At 42.5% G+C, this 20000-nt stretch overlaps 1 protein-coding gene across 1 annotated transcript in view; it reads right to left on the bottom strand.

The window, feature by feature from the left end:
• Positions 1 to 20000, bottom strand: part of LOC135106892 (rho GTPase-activating protein 45-like) — a 182307-nt gene that overhangs the window by 47710 nt on the left and 114597 nt on the right. The window contains exons 8-10 of the mRNA XM_064016283.1: positions 7928 to 8120; positions 5929 to 6080; positions 4805 to 4915 (exon numbers count right to left, since the gene is read on the bottom strand). Of these exons, the coding sequence (XP_063872353.1) occupies positions 4805 to 4915; positions 5929 to 6080; positions 7928 to 8120 (456 nt within the window). The remainder of the gene's footprint in view (positions 1 to 4804; positions 4916 to 5928; positions 6081 to 7927; positions 8121 to 20000) is intronic.

The raw sequence follows: 20000 nt of genomic DNA, 5'->3' as shown, positions 1-20000 counted from the left end.
CATGAAGCGTCACATCCAACATTCCTTAAGCCTTCCCTTTTCTTCCGCGTCACCACATCAGACTCTAATAAAAAGGCGAGAGAGAGAGAGAGAGAGAGAGAGAGAGAGAGAGAGAGAGAGAGAGAGAGAGAGAGAGAGAGAGAGAGAAATTGGTAAGAGATTTTTTGCTGGATTGATTCTCTTAACTCACAAAAACGCTCTCTCTCTCTCTCTCTCTCTCTCTCTCTCTCTCTCTCTCTCTCTCTCTCTCTCTCTCTCTCTCTCTCTCTCTCTCTCTCTCTCTCTCTCCTCTTTTTATCCTTCCTTTTTTCCGTTTTTCTTTTCTTATATTTTCTTTCCCCTCTCCCTTCCCTCTTTTCTCTTCTCATTTTACTTATTCCCAATTTTTCTCCTCGGTTCTTTCCATCCTTCCTCTTTCCACTCGTTTCTTTTCCCATTCCTCTCTTTTCATGACATCCCGGTCTCTCTCTCTCTCTCTCTCTCTCTCTCTCTCTCTCTCTCTCTCTCTCTCTCTCTCTCTCTCTCTCTCTCTCTCTCTCTACTTTACTTCCTCCTCAATCCATACCCTCTTTTTTCACCTTTTTTTTATTTTTTTTGTTCCCGCAAAGAATTTTCTCAGCAAGTCAATTTGGTAAGCGCTATTTGATGGACAACTATTACGCAGAGTTTAATGGGAAGCCTTTCAGTTTCCCCTCTTGATCTCGAGCTATTCAAGGGACGGGCTTATCAGAGGTGAAGGAGAGAGAGGGAGAGCGAGAGAGAGTGGTGGAAGTGAAGGTACAGCAGGTGACGGGGGACAGGTAAAATCAGTAGTGCTTTTCTCTTATCCCTTAGTGAGGTGTTCGGTGCTAGGAGTGTCTAATGTTTGTTAGGTTGGAATATTACGTGGTGGTAGTAGTTAAGGAGAGGTACCAGTTTGTGTTCTCTTAGTGTGTGTACTTGTATATGTGCATCGTGTTGAGGTTTGTAAGGTTGAGGTATGTATATCTATTTATCCATTTATAATTTCATAGCTTACTTTCTTTTTCTTTGTTCATCCATTCAGCTATTAATACATGCGAATCCAGGCATTTTCCTGACGTGAGTAATGACTTTGCATGAGCACAAAACTAATTTTCCGCAAAAACACCCAAATTCATGAAAATATTTACCAAATTATCATATAACACATTTGGTGATTCTCGAAAGCATGAGAGGACGTGTGTGCGTGTGAGTGCGTGTGCGTGTGTGTGTGTGTGTGTGTGTGTGTGTGTGTGTGTGTGTGTGTGTGTGTGTGTGTGTTATTATGAGCATCGCAAAATGTAATATGTCACAAACATGAGAATGTAATATATGTGGAAGAATTATCGCTCTTGCACTTGTCAGGAGTTGGGGAGAGAGTGAGTAAGGAGTGTGCCGCCAGGTGTCACCCATGCAGTCTCTCATCACACAGCTATGCACACACTCTGGCTCACATGTTAAGCTCCTATGCATTATTTGTATTTGCGAGAAGTTGTGAGGCTCATCAGCGCGGCATAACATAGGAATAATTCAAGTGGACCCACGCAAAAACAAAGGTGCATCGTCTCAATCCATTTACTTCCATTTATGCGGCACCACTGTTTCCTAAAAGCTGGCAATCCACTCGCATTAATGTCGTCCTTCCGTCAAATTTCCACGGAGGCAAGTAAACTCAAGCTTCTTTAAATATTCTGTTTGTGCTGCATAACAAATCAAACACAGGTCAGACTGTTCCGCTCTGAGAATAAATCAAAAGCTTTCCACCACTTTACGTCACCGTTCCTGACGCCAAAAATAACTTATGCACCACTAAGGTCTGATGAGAAGAAATAACATCCACCCCTTTCTGCTCCTCTACCCGCGTCTGCTCAGGCTGCTGCCTCTGTGACCTAGATGTGTGACGCCGTGAAACCTTCGTCAATTAATCAGTTTCCTCACTACAAGCAAATTACCATATAAGAAAGCGAGGGAAAAGAGCATTTGTGCATCCACCTTCACTATAAGCACGGCGAATTACCATATCAATAGGAGATGAGGAAAGGGTATTGCACATGAAGTACAAGGAGGAAGGAAAGGAAGACTCAAGACAAGATGGAGAGATTGTGCAGCAGCGGACTTGAGGGAGAATCGTCTGGATACTAATTTGGTAAGTGAATCATCGGAAATGTTGACCTTGTTTAAATACTGGATAATAAAGCTGACGAAAAACAACTATTCCAACAAACAATACTAGTCGTTGATTACACTTTTCTCTCTCATACTGTAGTTAGTTTTGATTCCCTAATACTACTACAGTTTGTGCAACGTGGTTTTACTAAAATCAGTTTAGTGAGAACCTAAAATTTTGTTCCTGCTTGTAAATCAACTCTCCCTTTCTCTCTCTCTTCTCTCATTATCTTCCTCTTCCTTCCCCATCACTGTTCTTCCCTCCATTATCTCAAACTCACAGCTTTCTCTCTCCATTACTTCTCTTCATCCTCTTTACCATCTCCCTATCACTGTTCCTCACTCTAGTATCTCTCCTTCTTCAAAAGTTTACTCCTCCCTCTCTTTACCATCTTTACCATCTCCCATCATCATTTCAAACTATCACAGCCTTCTTCCTCTCTTCACTTCAATCCTCCCTCTTCCTACCACCTCCCTATCACTACCTTACACAACCCCAGCCTCCTCACTGTCTCCTTCCTTCTCAACACAGGGCGGTGTGGTGGGAGGCAGCAGGCGACCCATTTAGCCATTACCCAATGAGTTGCAACAATGACAATGCCTCAACCAAGCACGAGCCACAATATACTTACCTTGGCTCCGCCCTGGCTGCCATTCATCCTCTGCTGGGAACAACGATATTAAGCTTGTAAGGTGCGTTGGAATTAAATTTACACATAAAGTAAGCCTCGATGAAGGACTCAAAAGAAGAACCTAAGTTTTCCCCTTCAGCATAAAATGAATATTCTGAGACACTTTTATTTATTTTAAGAAGCGCGACTCATCTCATCTAAGAAGAAAATTTTACAGACGAGTGAATTATTTTCTTCTTCTTTTACGTGTGAGTGAGACTGGCACGACGTCGCAAAGAAAGAAAGAAAGAAAAAAAAAAGAGTCCGCTCATCTGCTAGTCAAAATGTGAGACTATTTGGAGAGGAATTATAAAAGTAGAAGAGATATACTTTCCCGCGTTGCGCTTTCAATAAGGAACATTTTAGTTAGTCAGCTTTTTCGAGGCAGGATATTTTCTTACGACACACGAGGCAGAGGGCAATGGCAGACCAGACCTTACTGATTTACTACTATACGACTTCTATTTGCTGCACAACTTTCCTGTGGTTTTCTTGGGGCTTCTTCAGAGGTTCTCCAAAGGACTACTGACGTCATACAGAAAATAAAGAAGTGCTATGGCTTATTTTCTAAAGCTATACAGCACTACTGAGCCTCAAAGATTATCAAGTACGTTAACTCTTTCACTGCCAAAGAAATTTTCGCCTCTTTTTGTGCTAACTTCTCATAAATATTTATGCAGCGTAAAAAAAAAAGACAAAATCATACTTCTGTTTCTTTTTTTCTCACGTGTCTCAATACAAACCATTTTTTACAGTGCTAGGAAGGTTAACGAAAAACGACCACATCAGTGAAAGGGTTAAGGTTATTCACAGTAATTCAAGGCGTGATTGACTGATTGACTAAGTAACTGGTTTTCTCCGTCTCAATAACAGGATCACGTAACGCCGGTATATAAAGTTTCATGAGGCGGAAGTAACTTAGTGCAGTGGTTATAAACTAGTAGTACATTGTAACAAGTTAGCACAAGGGGATGTTAATTTGGTGGTACCTTTTTTTTTTTTTATTTCATAACTTAGTGCAATTATGATCATTTGGATTATGGTGATTTTTTTTTTTCAGGCTTTAGTACAATGGTTATAATTCAGTAGCAGTAGTATGTCAGAGGTGATAATTTGGTGGTACTGTTCTTTTCAACCATTTCACTGCTAAGAGCTTCCCGATAATCAACCATAACTTTTGAAACGCTCATGTTTGTATCAGTTTCGCATACTATTTCGTAGAACAGAAAAAAAATAAAACTAACCTTATATTCTTCCCTTTTTTTTTTCTGTACATACAAAAAAATTTTTTACACAGTTTACCTGAAGTTTATGTGAAAATACAGAAGTGGCGTAGTAAAGGTAAGGTCTTGCAGCTGAGGAAGTCATGGAGAAATTTTATTGGGCGTTTAACCCCTCCTGCAAAAATCACTCGGCGTAATATTTCCGTGATTTCATATCTGCTGTGACTCCATCGCACACACAATATTTCCGTGATTTCATATCTGCTGTGACTCCATCGCACACACAGAGTTGCAGCGGATATGACTGTGGGTCTTCTTGCACTTTTGATCCAGAAACAGACACGGGCAAAGAAATGGACAAGACAAACACATGCATATGCAGTGTATCACAGAGTTTTTAGGACTGAACGGCCTGAGAGAGAGAGAGAGAGAGAGAGAGAGAGAGAGAGAGAGAGAGAGAGAGAGAGAGAGAGAGAGAGAGAGAGAGAGAGAGAGAGAGAGAGAGAGAGAGAGAGAGAGAGAGATCATAAACAGATACACAGAAAAAGAAAGACAGGATGAAAAAATAAAAGGAATAAAAAGCCGATAGCCAACAAACACATAAAACAGGCAGACAGAGACAGACAGACAATAAACGAACACACACACACACACACACACACACACATACACACACACACACAGATGGAGACAAACAGACAAACAAACTCGTAAAGCAAAGCCATAAAAAAGAGAAGCACTCACCTCCACAAACTTCTGTGTGAGCAGCAGCGTCGAGGTCTGGGAGAGCTGGGCGCAGTTTTCGATGTCCTGGTCCAGCGCGGTGCAGTAGATCGACTGGAACGGCAGGAAGCTCTGGAACCACGATGACATTATCAGTTAGATGGAGGCAGGAACGAGGGAAGGCACGGACGAAAAAGATGCAGGAAGGTGGAAAAGTAGGGACATGGGGGAAAAAATGTACTGATGTTATACTCGCGACTGCTTCTTTTCTCCTTTCTATTTTTCGTATTGAGCATGAATGGAGAAAAAAGAGATTGTTGCGAGAAAATAAAAGATTGTTCTGATTTCTTGTTACATTTTCTGGTGTTTGGAGCATGCCGGTGCTCCTCGTCGTCGCCCGCGTTCTGAGGTCAAGGAACTTTTAGTGATCGATGTTGTCAAACTTATCAAGGCTCCTCAAGACCTGTATCGTGTGTCCATCTAATCATCCCTCCTCCACCCTACAGAAGTTGAGAGGTTTCTGCCGACGTTCGTGGTGTTTGAGCCATGATGAAAGAGAGAAATACGACTCCATTCCCTCCTAAATGCATTAAATATCTCTCTAGGTGAGGCCTTTGTAGAGTTGTACATCTACACAGATACACACACACACACACACACACACACACACACACACACACACACACACACACACACACACACACACACACACTCTATTATAACCCGTTCTAATTCCAGTGGTGAACAGACATCCAAACCTTTGCCATGAGTCGCGCAGTGTGTTATTACCTGCCAGGTTTTGATGGCAAAATTTGCAATTCTATAACCAATCTAGTCTCCCTCTATCCCGCCCACCATCTCCTGGGGTGCAGCCGGTCAGCCTTTGCTACAGCAGTTATTCCTTTCCACATCTGGCCACATCTGACCTTTTCCATTTTAATTTCGAATAATATCTGCCATGTAACTCACACTGACCTCTCCATTGCTCTCTGTGGACGTTTTAACTTGTGCTTCATTCATTGGATCCATAAGTTCCACATCTAGAATAAATTTTAACCTCACCTATTGTTGCGTATTTTTAATCGCAAACAACGATATTGTGGTTAGAGAAAAATATGTTATCTTATCTTAGGCGGTGAGCTCACCTCGTCCTTGAGTGCGGGCCGCGTGACGTGCGCCAGCTTGGTGAGGGCGCGGCAGTGGTCCAGGTCAAGCTGGGCGCGCTTCTCGATGTAGGCGATCACATCCTTGGCGTACTTGCTCCACACCTTGGCACGGTACAGGGCGTGCTCCACTCCTGCAGGCGAGGGGAGGGCGGAGGGCATCAGACACCAGCACGGGCTCCAGTGAATATGGCGGTAGTGATGGGAGCAAAGAATGGTGAGGGAAAAGGTGTGTGTGTGTGTGTGTGTGTGTGTGTGTGTGTGTGTGTGTGTGTGTGTGTGTGTGTGTGTGTGTGTGTGTGTGTGTGTGTGTGTGTGTGTGTGTGTGTGTGTGTGTGTGTGTGTGTGTGTGTGTGTGTTATGTAAGAGGGGTTCTGGCCTAAGGCAACAAAAAGACGGTGAATAAAAGGATCAACCTAAGATACTAGTCCCAAAAGAGAGCAGACTAAAATAACACCAAATTAATAACATGTCTAGAAATTTCCCTCTTGAAAAATTTTAAGTCATACGCAGCATGAAATACAGAATCAAGCTGATTTGTTTCGGGCAGCGACAACAGGGGACAGGGACGAGCTGATAGCAGTATATAGGCATTAATATCAAAGACTAACATATAGAAAGAATAGAGTGACAGTGATAACAGAGAGCGGTGGCGTGACAGCGACCAATAGGCAGTGATAAACAAAAAGCTAAAGTAACAAAAGGAAAAAACTCAGTGACAGTGATACAAGGCAGTGACGGGTTGATAACATGAGGGGAGTAATAACATGCAGGGACTGACAACAAGAGGGAAGGGATAACTAATTGAGACCTGCAGCAGGATGACGGTGATAGAAGAAAGAGGAAGGAAGGAGTGAGATGATTGACAGGTAAGATGTCGTTAGGGAAGTTACATCACCACCACCACCGTCACCACCATCACCATCCTGCTTTGTTTTCTTAATGCTACTTTTATTTTGCCCTCCTTCTCCCCTTCCACTCTTTCCACTCCTAATTCCTCCTGTCCCCTCTTCTTCATCCTCTTCTCCCTCTAAGCACATACTTATCTCATCTCTCGCTCACAATGCTTTGCTCTCCTTTCCTTGTGACCTCTTATTTCCTTTCCTCCTTGCCTGTTGTTCTATCCCTCCTCATTCTTTTGTTCGTTCTTTCCTCTCTATTCATTTTGTCTTTTTCCGTGTCATTCTTCACTTCCCCTTCCTTTAAGAGAACACTTTTATTTTTATTTAATTTCGTTCATGATAATCAAGTCTTCCTCTTCCTTTTTCCGTCTCTCTCTCTTCCTCTTCCTTTTTCCCTCCCTCGTTTCCCTGTCCCTTCCCCTCCTCCTTTAAAACACCTCTATTTCCTCATTAAAAGCAGGCAGGATACTTTTACTCCCCGTCTCCCCGTCTCTCATCCCTACCACCCTTTCTCTCTCTCTCTCTCTCTCTTCCCTGCCTCCTTCCCTTTCCAGCTCTCTTTTCCTTCCTTCCTGAAAAACACCTCTATTTCATTCATGGTGGATTAGGCGTTCCTCTCCCATCTACACTGCCCTTTTCTTCCTCTCTCACTGTTCTTTTCTCTTCTCCCTCTCTGCCTGTTCTTTCTTCTTCTTCTTCTTCTTCTTCTTCTCTCTCTCTCTCTCTCTCTCTCTCTCTCTCTCTCTCTCTCTCTCTCTCTCTCTCTCTCTCTCTCTCTCTCTCTCTCTCCTCCTGCAGCCTCACCCTGTTCTTCCCTCTCTCCCTGTTTTTCCCTCTCACCCTTCCTCTCTTCCTGCCTTCCCCTCTCTCTCTATCTCTACCCTCCTGCAGTCTCACCTTATCTTTCCTTCTCTCCCTCCTCCTTTCCCTGTTCTTCCCTTCTTCCCTTCCCTCTCCCCCTGTCCTTTTCTCTCCCTATTTTCCCTATCCTTCCCTTCTTCCCTTCCCTCTCCACCTGTTCTTTCCCTACCCTCTCCCTACAGTCTCTCCCTCTCCCTCCATCCCCCAAGCATCCTCACCCTGTTCATGCCGGTGCAGCTGTTCATCAATCTGCTGCGGCGTGAGCACCTCTGGTTCCTTAAGGCTGGTGTCCAGAACTCCACTGCCTGTCTCCGCCGCCTCCACCGCGCCGCTGCTCCGAGGCTCCCCTGCGCTGCTCTCCGCGTCGCTGCTCATCAGGTTCTCGTACGACTGCAATGACAATGAAAATGGCTGACAAAAGAGCATCGTAAAGCGTCCACCTTGAGTCTCTTGTTCAGATAAAAGGGCAAACAACAAGAGAGACACTCATTTGCTGGGACGCTGGTAAAGAAAAATAAGCGAGGAAGAGAAGGAGCAAAACACTTACCGCCTCGATGAACACACACACACACACACACACACACACACACACACACACACATATATACGCACACACACGGGTTCACATTGACACAAGGGGGAGAGCGTCACAGGCCTAAGCAAGTGGCACTCATTTGGCTCCGAAAAAGAGAGAGGGATGGAGAGAGAGAGGGAAGGAAAACATTAAGGCAGCGAGGGCCAGAGTGACTCCACAGCGACACTAAACATTCATGGGGACCTCTCGCTCTTCTTTCCCATTCGCATCTTCACTACTACCTCTCCTTCTCTCCTATAATTTTGTTTTCTTCCATTCTTTTATTTTTTTCCTTTCCTTTTTGTTATTTTCCCCCTCTTTCTTTCTTTTCATTTATTCCCTTTTCTTTTCGTTACTTTCCTACGTATCTTTTGTTTTCTTCCCTTCCCTTATGTCTTCTTTTTCCATTTCTTATTTTCCTTACTTTTCCTTTCCTTACCTTATTTTTCTCTTGTTTTTTTATTTCCTCTCCTCTTTTCACCCTTTTCATTTCTGTTCCTTCATTTTCCTTTTTTTTTCTCTTTTCCTTCACTTTCCTTCCCTTTGTTTTCCTTTTCTTTCCTAACGTTTTTTTTTACTTATTATATTTTCATTTTTCCCTTATCCTTTCCCTCCTTCTTTCTTTTAAATTATTTCTCCCTTACAGTCTCTTTCCTCCTCCATTTCTTTCTTTCCCTTTCCCCTTCCATCTACATTTCTCATCCAACTTTTTTCTTTCTTCCTTCTCTTCATTCCTCTGTTATTTCTGTATTTCTTCCTCTTCCTTTTTTTTTTTTTCGTTATCCTAACTCCCTCACTTTCCAGCCCCTTTCTACTTTCCTTCTCTAAATTCCTACCAAGTCTCTCTCTCTCTCTCTCTCTCTCTCTCTCTCTCTCTCTCTCTCTCTCTCTCTCTCTCTCTCTCTCTCTCTCTCTCTCTCTCTCTCTCTCTCTCTCTTAACTACGTACTTCGCTGACCCTTCCTTGCCTCTTTCATCTTTTCAGTCCTCTCTCCTCGTGTCTTTCCCTCCTCTTATATTCCTCCTCCTCCTCCTTCTCCTCCTCCTCCTCCTCCTCTTTCTCCTTCTCCTCTTGGTACATTCTCCAGTCGCCCATTCTTCCCTTCTTGGCCTTTACACATCTTTCTCCTAGATTTTTTTTTTCCTTCTCTCATTCTCCTCTTCTTCTTCTCCGTACCTCTCCCAGTCTCTCATTCTTCCTTTCTCTACGCCCGTGTTTTTTTTTTTTTATCATTTCGCTCATCTTTTTCCTATGATTGCTTTTCTTTCTTTTATTCCCCTCCTCCTCCATTTCCTTGTCCTCCTCTTCCTTCTATTCATTCATTCCATATTTTTTTTTCTGTTTCCAGTTTTCTCTGCTCTGGTTCTTTTAAATTTTCTAGTTTTTCCTCCTTCACCTTTTCTTTTCCTTGTCCCTCTCCTCCTCCTCCTCCTCCTCCTCCTGTTCTTCTTATTCTTTTTTTTCTTCCTCTTCCTCCTCCTCTTCCTCTTCCTTTTCCTCTTCCTCCTCCCCACTTCTTTTCCTCCTCTTCCTCCTTTCTTCCTTCCTTCTTTCATTTCATCCCTTCACACTCTTTTATCATCTCCCTTCTTTCTCTCCACTTATCCTCCTCCTTCTCTTCATCCTTTTCCTTACATGCTTTCTTTCCTTTGCACTCTTTCTCCTCCTTCACGTCCTCCTCCTCCTCCTCCTTTCTCCTTTCGTGCCTTTCATCTCTCCTGTCCTCTTCCCTCCGCCTCCACCTCCACCACCACCACCACCTCCCGCAAGGCCAACAATGACGCACGAGTGACTCAAGACGCTCCGGCTGACAATGCACGAAGCTTACCGGGCCCTTGAGTGCCTCAGTGCCGCGCTGAATACGGGGAAGTGTCTCTAAATAAACGCAGCTGCAAGGGGATCACGAGCCAATTACATTCAAAAAGCAAACACGACTCTTAGCAACGTGCGAATACTAGGTAGGTGTGATGGGGTGATTTGTGGAGTTAGGAAGTGTCGTGTTGTATTGAGTTAAGTTGGGGAGGATGTGGAGGAAGGAAAAGGATGGGTGTGTGTTGTGTGGGTTGGTTCTGTGGTTTAGTGTGGGGTGTGTGTTGTGTGTGAGCAGGATGGAGGGTGGGGTGGGCGGGTTGAGGAGGACAAGTATGTATGTAATGTATGTGAGTATGTAGTGTGAGGGTTGGTGCTGCTGTTTGATGTTGTGTGATGTGTAAGGGTGGAGGAAGTTGAGTATGTATGTATGTATGTATGTACTTCAAAGATTGTTATTAGTTTGAGGTGTATGCGTTGTATTGTGCTGTTTTGTGTGTGTGTGTGTGTGTGTGTGTGTGTGTGTGTGTGTGTGTGTGTGTGTGTGCGTGTGTGTGTGTGTTTGCGTGTGTGTGTGAGATACTTTTCTTATTTCTTTTCAGCACATTGTTGTCATTCATTCTTCCTTCCCACCTATATGCTTATCCCTCCCCCCTCTCTCTCTCTCTCTCTCTCTCTCTCTCTCTCTCTCTCTCTCTCTCTCTCTCTCTCTCTCTCTCTCTCTCTCTCTCTCTCCGTTCCTCCCGCCCACTTTCTCTCAGGTACGAACGACTCATTGTACCTGGCCTTCGTAAATTACAGATTCGAGTGTTTTATAAATGCACTCCTGATAGACCAATGCAACATTCAGCACCTCTCAGCCTCTGCCCCCACCCTTCATTAATAAGGTTACCGCGCTCTCTCTATTGTGTTGCGTGTGTGGGTGAGTGAACAGATCTCTCTGCTCACCAAGGACACTCCTCACTAAATTTAGTCTCTGTCTTTAGCTTGAGAACAGTACAAAGTTAAAGGCTACACTGCCCTAGTTGTCAATTGCTGTCAATGAGAGGAGCGTAAAATTTGGTTTGCTTGGATACATAAGAAAGAGAACACAGGACGTAATTCTGTGTCTTCTAGTATATACACGATATTCAAAAAGGCAAGATACAAAAAAAGTTGTTTACATTGACACACAAGGAAAAAAGAGAACATGGGTTAATTTTGTGTGTTCTTAGCTGAACAGATATTTAAGAGACTGAAGTACAAAAGCGTAAAAAAAAAGTACAGGTGTTTAAATTAAGTAAAAAGAAAAAAATAGAGAGAGAGAGAGAGAGAGAGAGAGAGAGAGAGAGAGAGAGAGAGAGAGAGAGAGAGAGAGAGAGAGAGAGAGAGAGAGAGAGAGAGAGAGTAAATAAATAAATCTAACAGTGAAAAGGTGAATAATCATTATCATTATCATCATTATTTATATTATTATCAAACAATAAACACGATACGAATACACTTAGAAAAAAAAAATATAAACTAATTGCTTTCTCTACTCCATACTAAGCTCTAGTGGAAAAGAAGGGACAACACACAACGTAATGGTGGCAGTGGTGGTGAGAGTGGCGAGGATACAAATGGTGGCAGTGGGATGCAAAAACAAGATGGGAAAACATGGTACGAAATGGCAGAAATAGTGGTGGTGGTGATAGTAGTGAGGAGTGTGAGGGAAGTATGATGAAAAGAGAGCCAGAACAGCACAGTAAGTAATGATGGTGGCAGTAGTAGCAGCAATAGTAACAGTAGCAGTCGTAGTAACAGTGGTGAGGGTGGTGACAATAGTGGTAACAGTAGTGAATGTATAATGAGAGTTTAATACCTTAAGTCTACGGGGAGAGGAGACTATACTGAAAACGCAACCCAAAATAGAGCTGACGTGAAAGCGAGAAAAAAAAAATAACGCAGGAAAAATGTTGGTACAGACGCGGACAGTGACAAAAGTGAAGCGGGGATGCGCTAATGAATGGAAAGCGTGAAGCATGATGGGAATTCTGGGAAGGGAAATGTAAGAATTTGTTTTTTTATAGATGTAATAGTGGAATGGACTGCGAGGGAATAAAGACCAGGAGGAGGAGGAGGAGGAAGAGGAGGAAGAGGAATGAAGAATAGCAAATAAAAGTCTAAATCAGAAATAATGAAAGAAAAGGAGAAAAGGCAAGAGAAGAAAGAGAAAGAAGAAGAAGAAGAAGAAAAAAAAAGAAGAAGAAGAAGAGGAAGAGGAAGACGAAGAAAAAGAAAAGAAGAAAAAGGAGACAACGAAAGAAAGAGAAAAAGGAGAGAGAGAGAAAAAAAAGACCGAAAGAAAAGAAGAGGGAAAGAAAAAGGAGGATACACAAGAAAAAAAAGCAAGGAAAAGAATAAAGCTATAGAACAAGAAGAGGATCAAGATGTAACAGCCGGGAAGGTAAACAAAGTAATAATAATAACAACAAAAACAGTGAAAAGTGTAGCGTGAAGGGATAAAATAAGCCAGGAAATATTGGAGGATACACACAATTTACGGCTCACAATTAATCAGGGAGAAGAGTTTGTGAAGTTAAGAAAGTGCAACAGATGGCTACTCCCCTCTCTCTCTCTCTCTCTCTCTCTCTCTCTCTCTCTCTCTCTCTCTCTCTCTCTCTCTCTCTCTCTCTCTCTCTCTTGCAAGCGGTTAATCTTGAGGGGAAAAGAGAGGGAAGAGGAAGAAGTGGGGGGAGGGTGATATGTGGACCGTGCGTGTGTGTGTGTGTGTGTGTGTGTGTGTGTGTGTGTGCGTAGGTGGGTAGGTTACTGGGGTAGTGTGGTAAAGTGTGGTGGAGAATTGGGAAGTGTGTGGTGAAATGTAGCGGTGGTGGTGAAGGTGGTGATAAACTGATAATGTGGTGGAAAAGAATAAAAAAAGAGGAGGAGGAGAAAGACGTGGTGGTGGAGGAAATGTTTGTGGTGATGTTGGTGGTGAAAGATAGGAATGAATGGAGTAGTTTTATTTGTGGTGGTGGTGGTGGTGGTGGTGGCGGCAGAAAATGATGGTGATGGTGAGGTATAACAATATTGTTGCGCGTGGTGATGGTGTTTGTTTCAGTAATCCTTGGAAAAAAAAATATGCAATAACACTCCGTTCTTCTCCCTGCTATTGTTTTCCAATAGTATATGGAACACGTTTTCTATAATCAATACATTTACGAGTATCAATTTTCCACTCTCGCATGTTACGAGTATGTTACTAATTTTGTTTGCAAGTATTTGAAAGTAAAACTCGGTCCTCTCTCTCTCTCTCTCTCTCTCTCTCTCTCTCTCTCTCTCTCTCTCTCTCTCTCTCTCTCTCTCTCTCGCTACCCATCTATTTATCAACCTATGTATCTTTTAATCTTTATCTATTTACTTTTTCTATTTGTTTATTTATTGTATTTCATTATCATATTTATTTTTTACGCCTTCTTACAAGACTACATAAGCAGGCAGTGTTCTTAATTCCGTGTTGCACTGAGGTGTAATGCCCGCTCATTATTAAAATCCGGTACTGAGACACAAGTGGTCAAACTATCAAGTAAATCTTTTCACTCACAATCTGGAAAGGAAATAATTTCTGGCTAATTTTTTTAATACGCGCTACACTTTTCCATCCGGCAAAGTTCTCTAAGGGATAGATTGTTTAATATTATGAGCCAGGCTGAGAGAGAGAGAGAGAGAGAGAGAGAGAGAGAGAGAGAGAGAGAGAGAGAGAGAGAGAGAGAGAGAGAGAGAGAGAGAGAGAGAGAGAGAGAAATATTACTCTTCAAAGTTTTGGAACGAATAGATAGATAGATAGATAGATAGACAGACAGACAGACAGACAGACAGACAGACAGACAGACAGACAAACAGACAAAACAGACACAACAGACAAACAGACAGACAGACTGACAGACAGACAAAAAAAAAAAACGGATAGACAGAGAAAGAAAGAAGACACTGCCGAGGTTAGAAATTCAGGCTTTGGGGGTTGGAAAGAGAAGCACATGAAAGGAGGCGAGCTTATACTGTGGGATATTCTTGGTTACACTGTCACTTCATGCTTGGAGGGAAGGAAGGGAAGGGGAGGGTGACCATGCCAAGTGAGGGAAAGGACAAAGAGGAAGAGAGACAGGTGGTTCATTCTAGCTAGGAGAAAGATGGAGGGAAGCACAGAGGGAAGAATGGAGGGAAGGAAGGTCGCTTTTCTCAGGGAAGGAAAGGAGAGGCGAAAACTTGTTAGGAATATTTGTGCCAGCCTCGTCCTGCCGCACGTCTTCCCTGAGTCTGGTTGTCTTGATGTTGTCTTTAAAGTCTCATGCAGCGCTGTACCGTCAAACATTCCGGCGCTTTATCTCGACAACTTTTAACAGATTCTAGTGGAAGTTATTGGTTGTTTTCAAGAGTGTTTTCATGACTCCAGTGATGATTTACCATGGACTCTCCTACGTCGTTAGTGGGAAAAATGTATTAATGAAAGCCAGACTAATCACCTCTGTGTCCTTTGAAAACTGTCATGATGGAAGTTGAGCATTTCAAAAGATGGTTCATTATAAGAGCAAATTCGTTACCTTCATCAGCCACTAGTACAATCATGGACAAAAGTCGAGTAATGTACTACACTTATATTCAATTGTGTAAGGCGACTTTCCCTCAGCCATAAGTTCTCTGATCTGTCTGCCATCGCTAATAAAGTTTCATCATAAGATTGTGAGCAAATCAGACGACTTAAAAGTAGTGGAAATATATAACAAGTGCGCCGGGAGGTTGATGCACCTTTGACCACGACTATGCTCAAGGGCCGGGACTCGATAAAATAGACATTGAAGAAATTTTCCACACAAATCACATGACAAAAAAAAAAAAGAGAGAGAGAGAGAGAGAAAGTGGCGTGAAGTTACAGCGAGGTAGAGATGTAACACATTTATAAGAGAACCACTTTCAGGGTCAAAACTGTTTACCACTTCCAACAACAATTGTCAGCTTGGAAGCTATATTTGCTTTCAGGTCCAGATTAGATTAGCATTTCGAGGAAGTATGTTTTTTCACCAACAAATCATATTTCCCTTATTGTTTTTCATATCTTTCAGATGCGAGGTACAGCGAAAAAAGAGCGCTGGTGGTGGTGGTTGTGTAGTATTGTGTATTTCTCTATCTTAATTTTTCTTGTACATGCCTGGGGAAGCGGTGGGCGGGGAGAGAGCCTTGTTCTACTATTGTCCTGTCGTCTACACCAAGTAAATTGTTAAACAGATACCCTCATTATAGACCAGCATGTCTCCTGATATCTGTTCTTTTCATATATTCTTACGTATTCTCTCCTCCTGTCTCCCGTCACCCATTTTCTCCACAACTACGTTACCCAACGACTTCTTTTCTCTTATCTCTCCTCTTTCATGCACTTCCTCCACGGTAATCTCTCCTCTACAGCCTCTCCCTCCACTCAGGCCTCTCTCCTTTATTGTCTTCCCTGCAAATTTTCCTCTCACAGCTCTCCTCCCTCACCTCACACCTCATGACTCTTCCTTTCAGCCTCTCCCATCCATTCTCTCCCCTCATATCCCTCCTCACTAAGCCTCTCCTGTTTCTCCCCCTCGCAGCCTCGCCTTCCAACCTCTCGTATCGTTATCCTTCCCACAAACTCTTCCCTCGCGTTCTTTCCGCCACTCCAGTTCACGGTATTGCAAAGTTGCATTTTTACCAGACGTCGATATTGCTTAATTAGACACTTCAGTATCGCAGAAGTCACTGGTGAAGTTTGCTGAGTCGAAAGAATCCTCATATCTGCGCGATGCACACCACACACACACACACACACACACACACACACACACACACACACACACACACACACACACACACACACACACACATACTCTCCCTCTCTCTCTCTCTCTCTCTCTCTCTCTCTCTCTCTCTCTCTCTCTCTCTCTCTCTCTCTCTCTCTCTCTCTCTCTCTCTCTCTCTCTCTCTCTCTCTCTCTCTCTCTCTCTCTCACACACACACACACACACACACACACACACACACACACAAGGGCGATGGCTTCTTTGAGGCGGATCTACAATAAGACTGATTCATTCATGTAGTGCCAATTTGTTGTTAATTAATTTTGCACAAGCTGATACTTTGTTGGCAGAAAGAAATATAAAAAATAGGCATAAAAATTTTATAAATACAAAAAGTTAGAAATGGCACAGGTATCTGTCAATTAATTAGTGCCGCGGTGATCCCCGTGTGTGACAAAGAGTATGGAGCAAATAATTAAAACAAATGGACATAAAACAAAGCAGTGCAGTGCGGCTGTAATAAAAGTCAAGCCTAAATCTGCAATACATCAACTATTTTCAGCGATGAAAGAGTGGGAAGTTATGAAGTAATATTACACCGGGGTGAGCTTATCCCCGAGGCCACGGTGTGTCTGCGTCCGCCTCACCCAGCGCTGGAAATGACAAATTCCGCGCGCCGGTTACAATCATTGCACTCCCGGCTGCGGCAACCTCTCCAACTAGTTTGGTGAATGTGTTGCCATCTGGAGACGTAATGTTTTAATGGACGACTTTCTCTTTTGATAAGAAAAGTTCCTTCGAGAAGTTTGTACTCGCGGTACTCCGCCAAGACTAATGACCGCAAGTCTTGGGGATGAAACGTCCTCCAGTAACTCTCAGACTTTAAATGGGTGAGACTTGGATTTTGAGTGGGCGCTGAAGTTTCAGCAACTAATCAAGGTATTTAGTGGACCAATTTAGCCATGCAAAACTGGCAAGCTTTCGAACTAGTTTAGTGACTACACTCTCACCTGGCAGCTAATTTCTTAACTGGTCACGATTCACCTTCAGGCTGTCTTTTTATTTTGGTTGAATATTACACGAAAAATTCCTTCCCTCCAAGTCACCGCCATTTGACTTATCATTTCCTACTGAGTGTTCCGTGTGATTGCTGTGTTATTGTGCAGTTATTGTGCAGCCGCCTCACGAGGGAAAAGTTTATCAGTGTGCCTGATTATCGTCCTGACTCCTCATGCGACACCGACACCTTCCATTACCAGCAATAAGCAATAATACTTACTACATGCCATTTAATAACAGTGAATTACAGGAACTGAAACAAATTTGAGGCAAAAACTGAACATCATATAAAACTCTTAACTTTAATGAAAGAACGTGATACACCATACAGAATGACGTGTATTTCCTGAATGTGTTGGTGATTTAAGGGTTACACGATTTACGAGTAAGTGCAGAAAGACAAAAGATAAATGAGGTTTTAAGAAAACTTCAAACTACGTATGTGTCTGTGCTGAAGTGTAAAGAACTTCCTATATCTTCCTATCTTATCATATTACGTCTAGCGTCCGGTGTTTTATGACGAATCCAAGAATCAGAAAAAGCTTTTTTTTTTTTTAGTATTATTCTTTTTCTTCGTATTGATGCCTGAAATCCACACTACACATCACTACTTTTCATTGCCTATCACCTTTTACCACTTTCCATGAATCCTCGTCACTGTAAATCCAACATCACCACAAATCACTGCTCATTATCACCACTCATCATTCTCCATCACAGCGCATCATTACTCATCACTATCGATTACTTCCCGTCATTCTTCATCACCATTCATCATTATTTAACACTACCCATCACTACTTATAACTACCCATCACTCTATTACATTCCATTACTCCCTATCATTACCTTTCACCCCCCATCACTACTCATCACTCCCCCCGTCACTATCTTTCATCACCATCAATTGACCGTCACCAATCACCACCCAGCATGGTAAAGCGACTACATCATCAATGGTACAAAAATAGGAATGACAAATGGCAGAAAGTCAGGAAGCCTTTATATTAGTGACATTAAAAGCCTGCTGGTAATGGAATATGATAGTAGTAGTAGTAGCAGTAGCAGTAGCAGTAGCAGTAATAGTAGTAGTAGTAGCAGTAAGTTTTCAGTGAGCCTTTTTTTTCCCGTTTTGTTATTTTAGGCCAGTGTAGTACTAGTAGTAGTAGTAGTAGTAGTAGTAGTAATAGTAATATCAACAAATTATCTCCGTCCGTAATCACAAGAGCAGTGGCAAATTTACTCCCATTGTCTCTGATTGTGCGGACTTCGCCTCTTTCACTGATTGCCTTCCTTTGCTCTCCCTTTTAAGCTGTACGGCCTTTCAGCCTATATCTCTGTTCATTATCTGGCCCATTGTCATCAGAAAGGTAAGTGTTTTCCCAGGTGTACTGAACAAAGCTGTGGCATGGTATTGTATACCATATCTACATACTCTACAGATTTTTTGCTTCGAGGTAGTGGATGGGCTGTATTCAATATGGGATTAGCCCTTTGACTGCTAATGATACAGTTTTATTTCATTGAACAAAGTGATTATACAAAACAAAACAAAAAAAAATATGAAGCTACCTATACTACTAATAAGTTTCACTAATTTTTACATCCCCTTTTTTTGTGTGTTATCTTTCAGAAATTATAATACAGATTTACACAAGCGTATTTCATTAAACTATAAAAAAAAAAAACACTCAAAGGTTTAAAGTGTGACTACTCGTATAGCAAGCTATGGGAAGATCTTACAAACATAAACTTCATTTTTAACCACACTAAGGGTAAATTACTAGATTCAGACACCCGGACACCACTTCTATAATTATTCATTAAGTCATCAGTGAGTCGTTTTCTCCAACAACGTGACATGTGATAAAATTTGCAATGGTTACCGTTATCAGGGAGCGTAACTTCAAACCTGTTATTACTCCTATTAACACCACGTACCTACATGATGACACTAGGATAAAAAAAAAAAAAAAAAAAAAACTTCGACTGACGTAGGCGGGGTGCAGGTGTGAGGGCGACGTGCACAGAGCCATGATCAGTAGTCAAATAGGACACCTCACTAATGCCCCCTGTCTTTAGCGCCTTCCTTTAACCTTAATTTGATCTGCTAAGAATCTATCAACTGTCCTGTTTTATAAGGATATTGTCGATAGACATGACTTAATACTGAGAGAAGATACAAAACTCAGTGGAAATGAGTCTTGACAACAACATGGAGGTCAAGTCGGTGTCTGCTACCCGGCACGTTTAACAGCGCGATAAGATAAGAGGTGGCGGGATACCTGAAGCGGCGGGCTGGGGCGAGGCCGCGGCACCCCGCCCATCTTGTGCAACACATGACGTCACTGCGCAACGGCCCGCCACTCAGCCTTGATATGGACGCTCGTCACTTACTCATCAAATAAACATCAAATTTAATTAGTTTAAATATATTTCTTGTTTGCTGTTGTGACGTTTGTTTTTAATACAAAGTCATTACTGAATGGAGCGTAAAGTGCATTGCAGTGATTAGTCATCCGGCAATGTACGTACCATTTATCTTATTTATAAAATGCAACAATAATTGACTCCCTTTTAATGTGTGTGTATAAAAATCACTATCGCAGGTGCAGCACACATTCCCTTAGGCTAAATGTTCACTGCACAACATTTTCATCACGCCGTGCATGACAAACAACACAACGAAACATTTACTAAACATTTCAACATTATTTCACAAGATTCAAAAGGATATTAAAGTAGGTAGAAGATACAGTAATAGAAAGAAAATATGTCGGTTCACTTGCTTTGTTTATTATTCCTCTCACCTCTCTCCCTGTCTTTCCCCCGCCCCTCCCCCGCCCAACGGCCCCCGTCCCTTGGGTGCCGGGGTGACAAGCCGCCCCCCGCCTGAGGATTGAGCCCACACACACACACCGCCGCGAGACAAGAGCTTTTTTCAACATAGCTATTTCCTTGCTTAGTATTATTTCCTCTGTTTACGATAACGCTGGCCTGAGAGCACGGAGTTGTATAAGCGCACTATTTGTGTATTATCTTCCATATCCTCAGTTTTTTCGTCTT

The sequence above is a fragment of the Scylla paramamosain genome, chromosome 2 (genome assembly GCF_035594125.1).
Source record: "Scylla paramamosain isolate STU-SP2022 chromosome 2, ASM3559412v1, whole genome shotgun sequence".
Classification (NCBI taxonomy): Eukaryota; Metazoa; Arthropoda; class Malacostraca; order Decapoda; family Portunidae; genus Scylla; species Scylla paramamosain.
The sequence above is the reverse complement of the archived record's forward strand: the minus strand, read 5'-3'. Positions and strand labels throughout refer to the sequence as shown.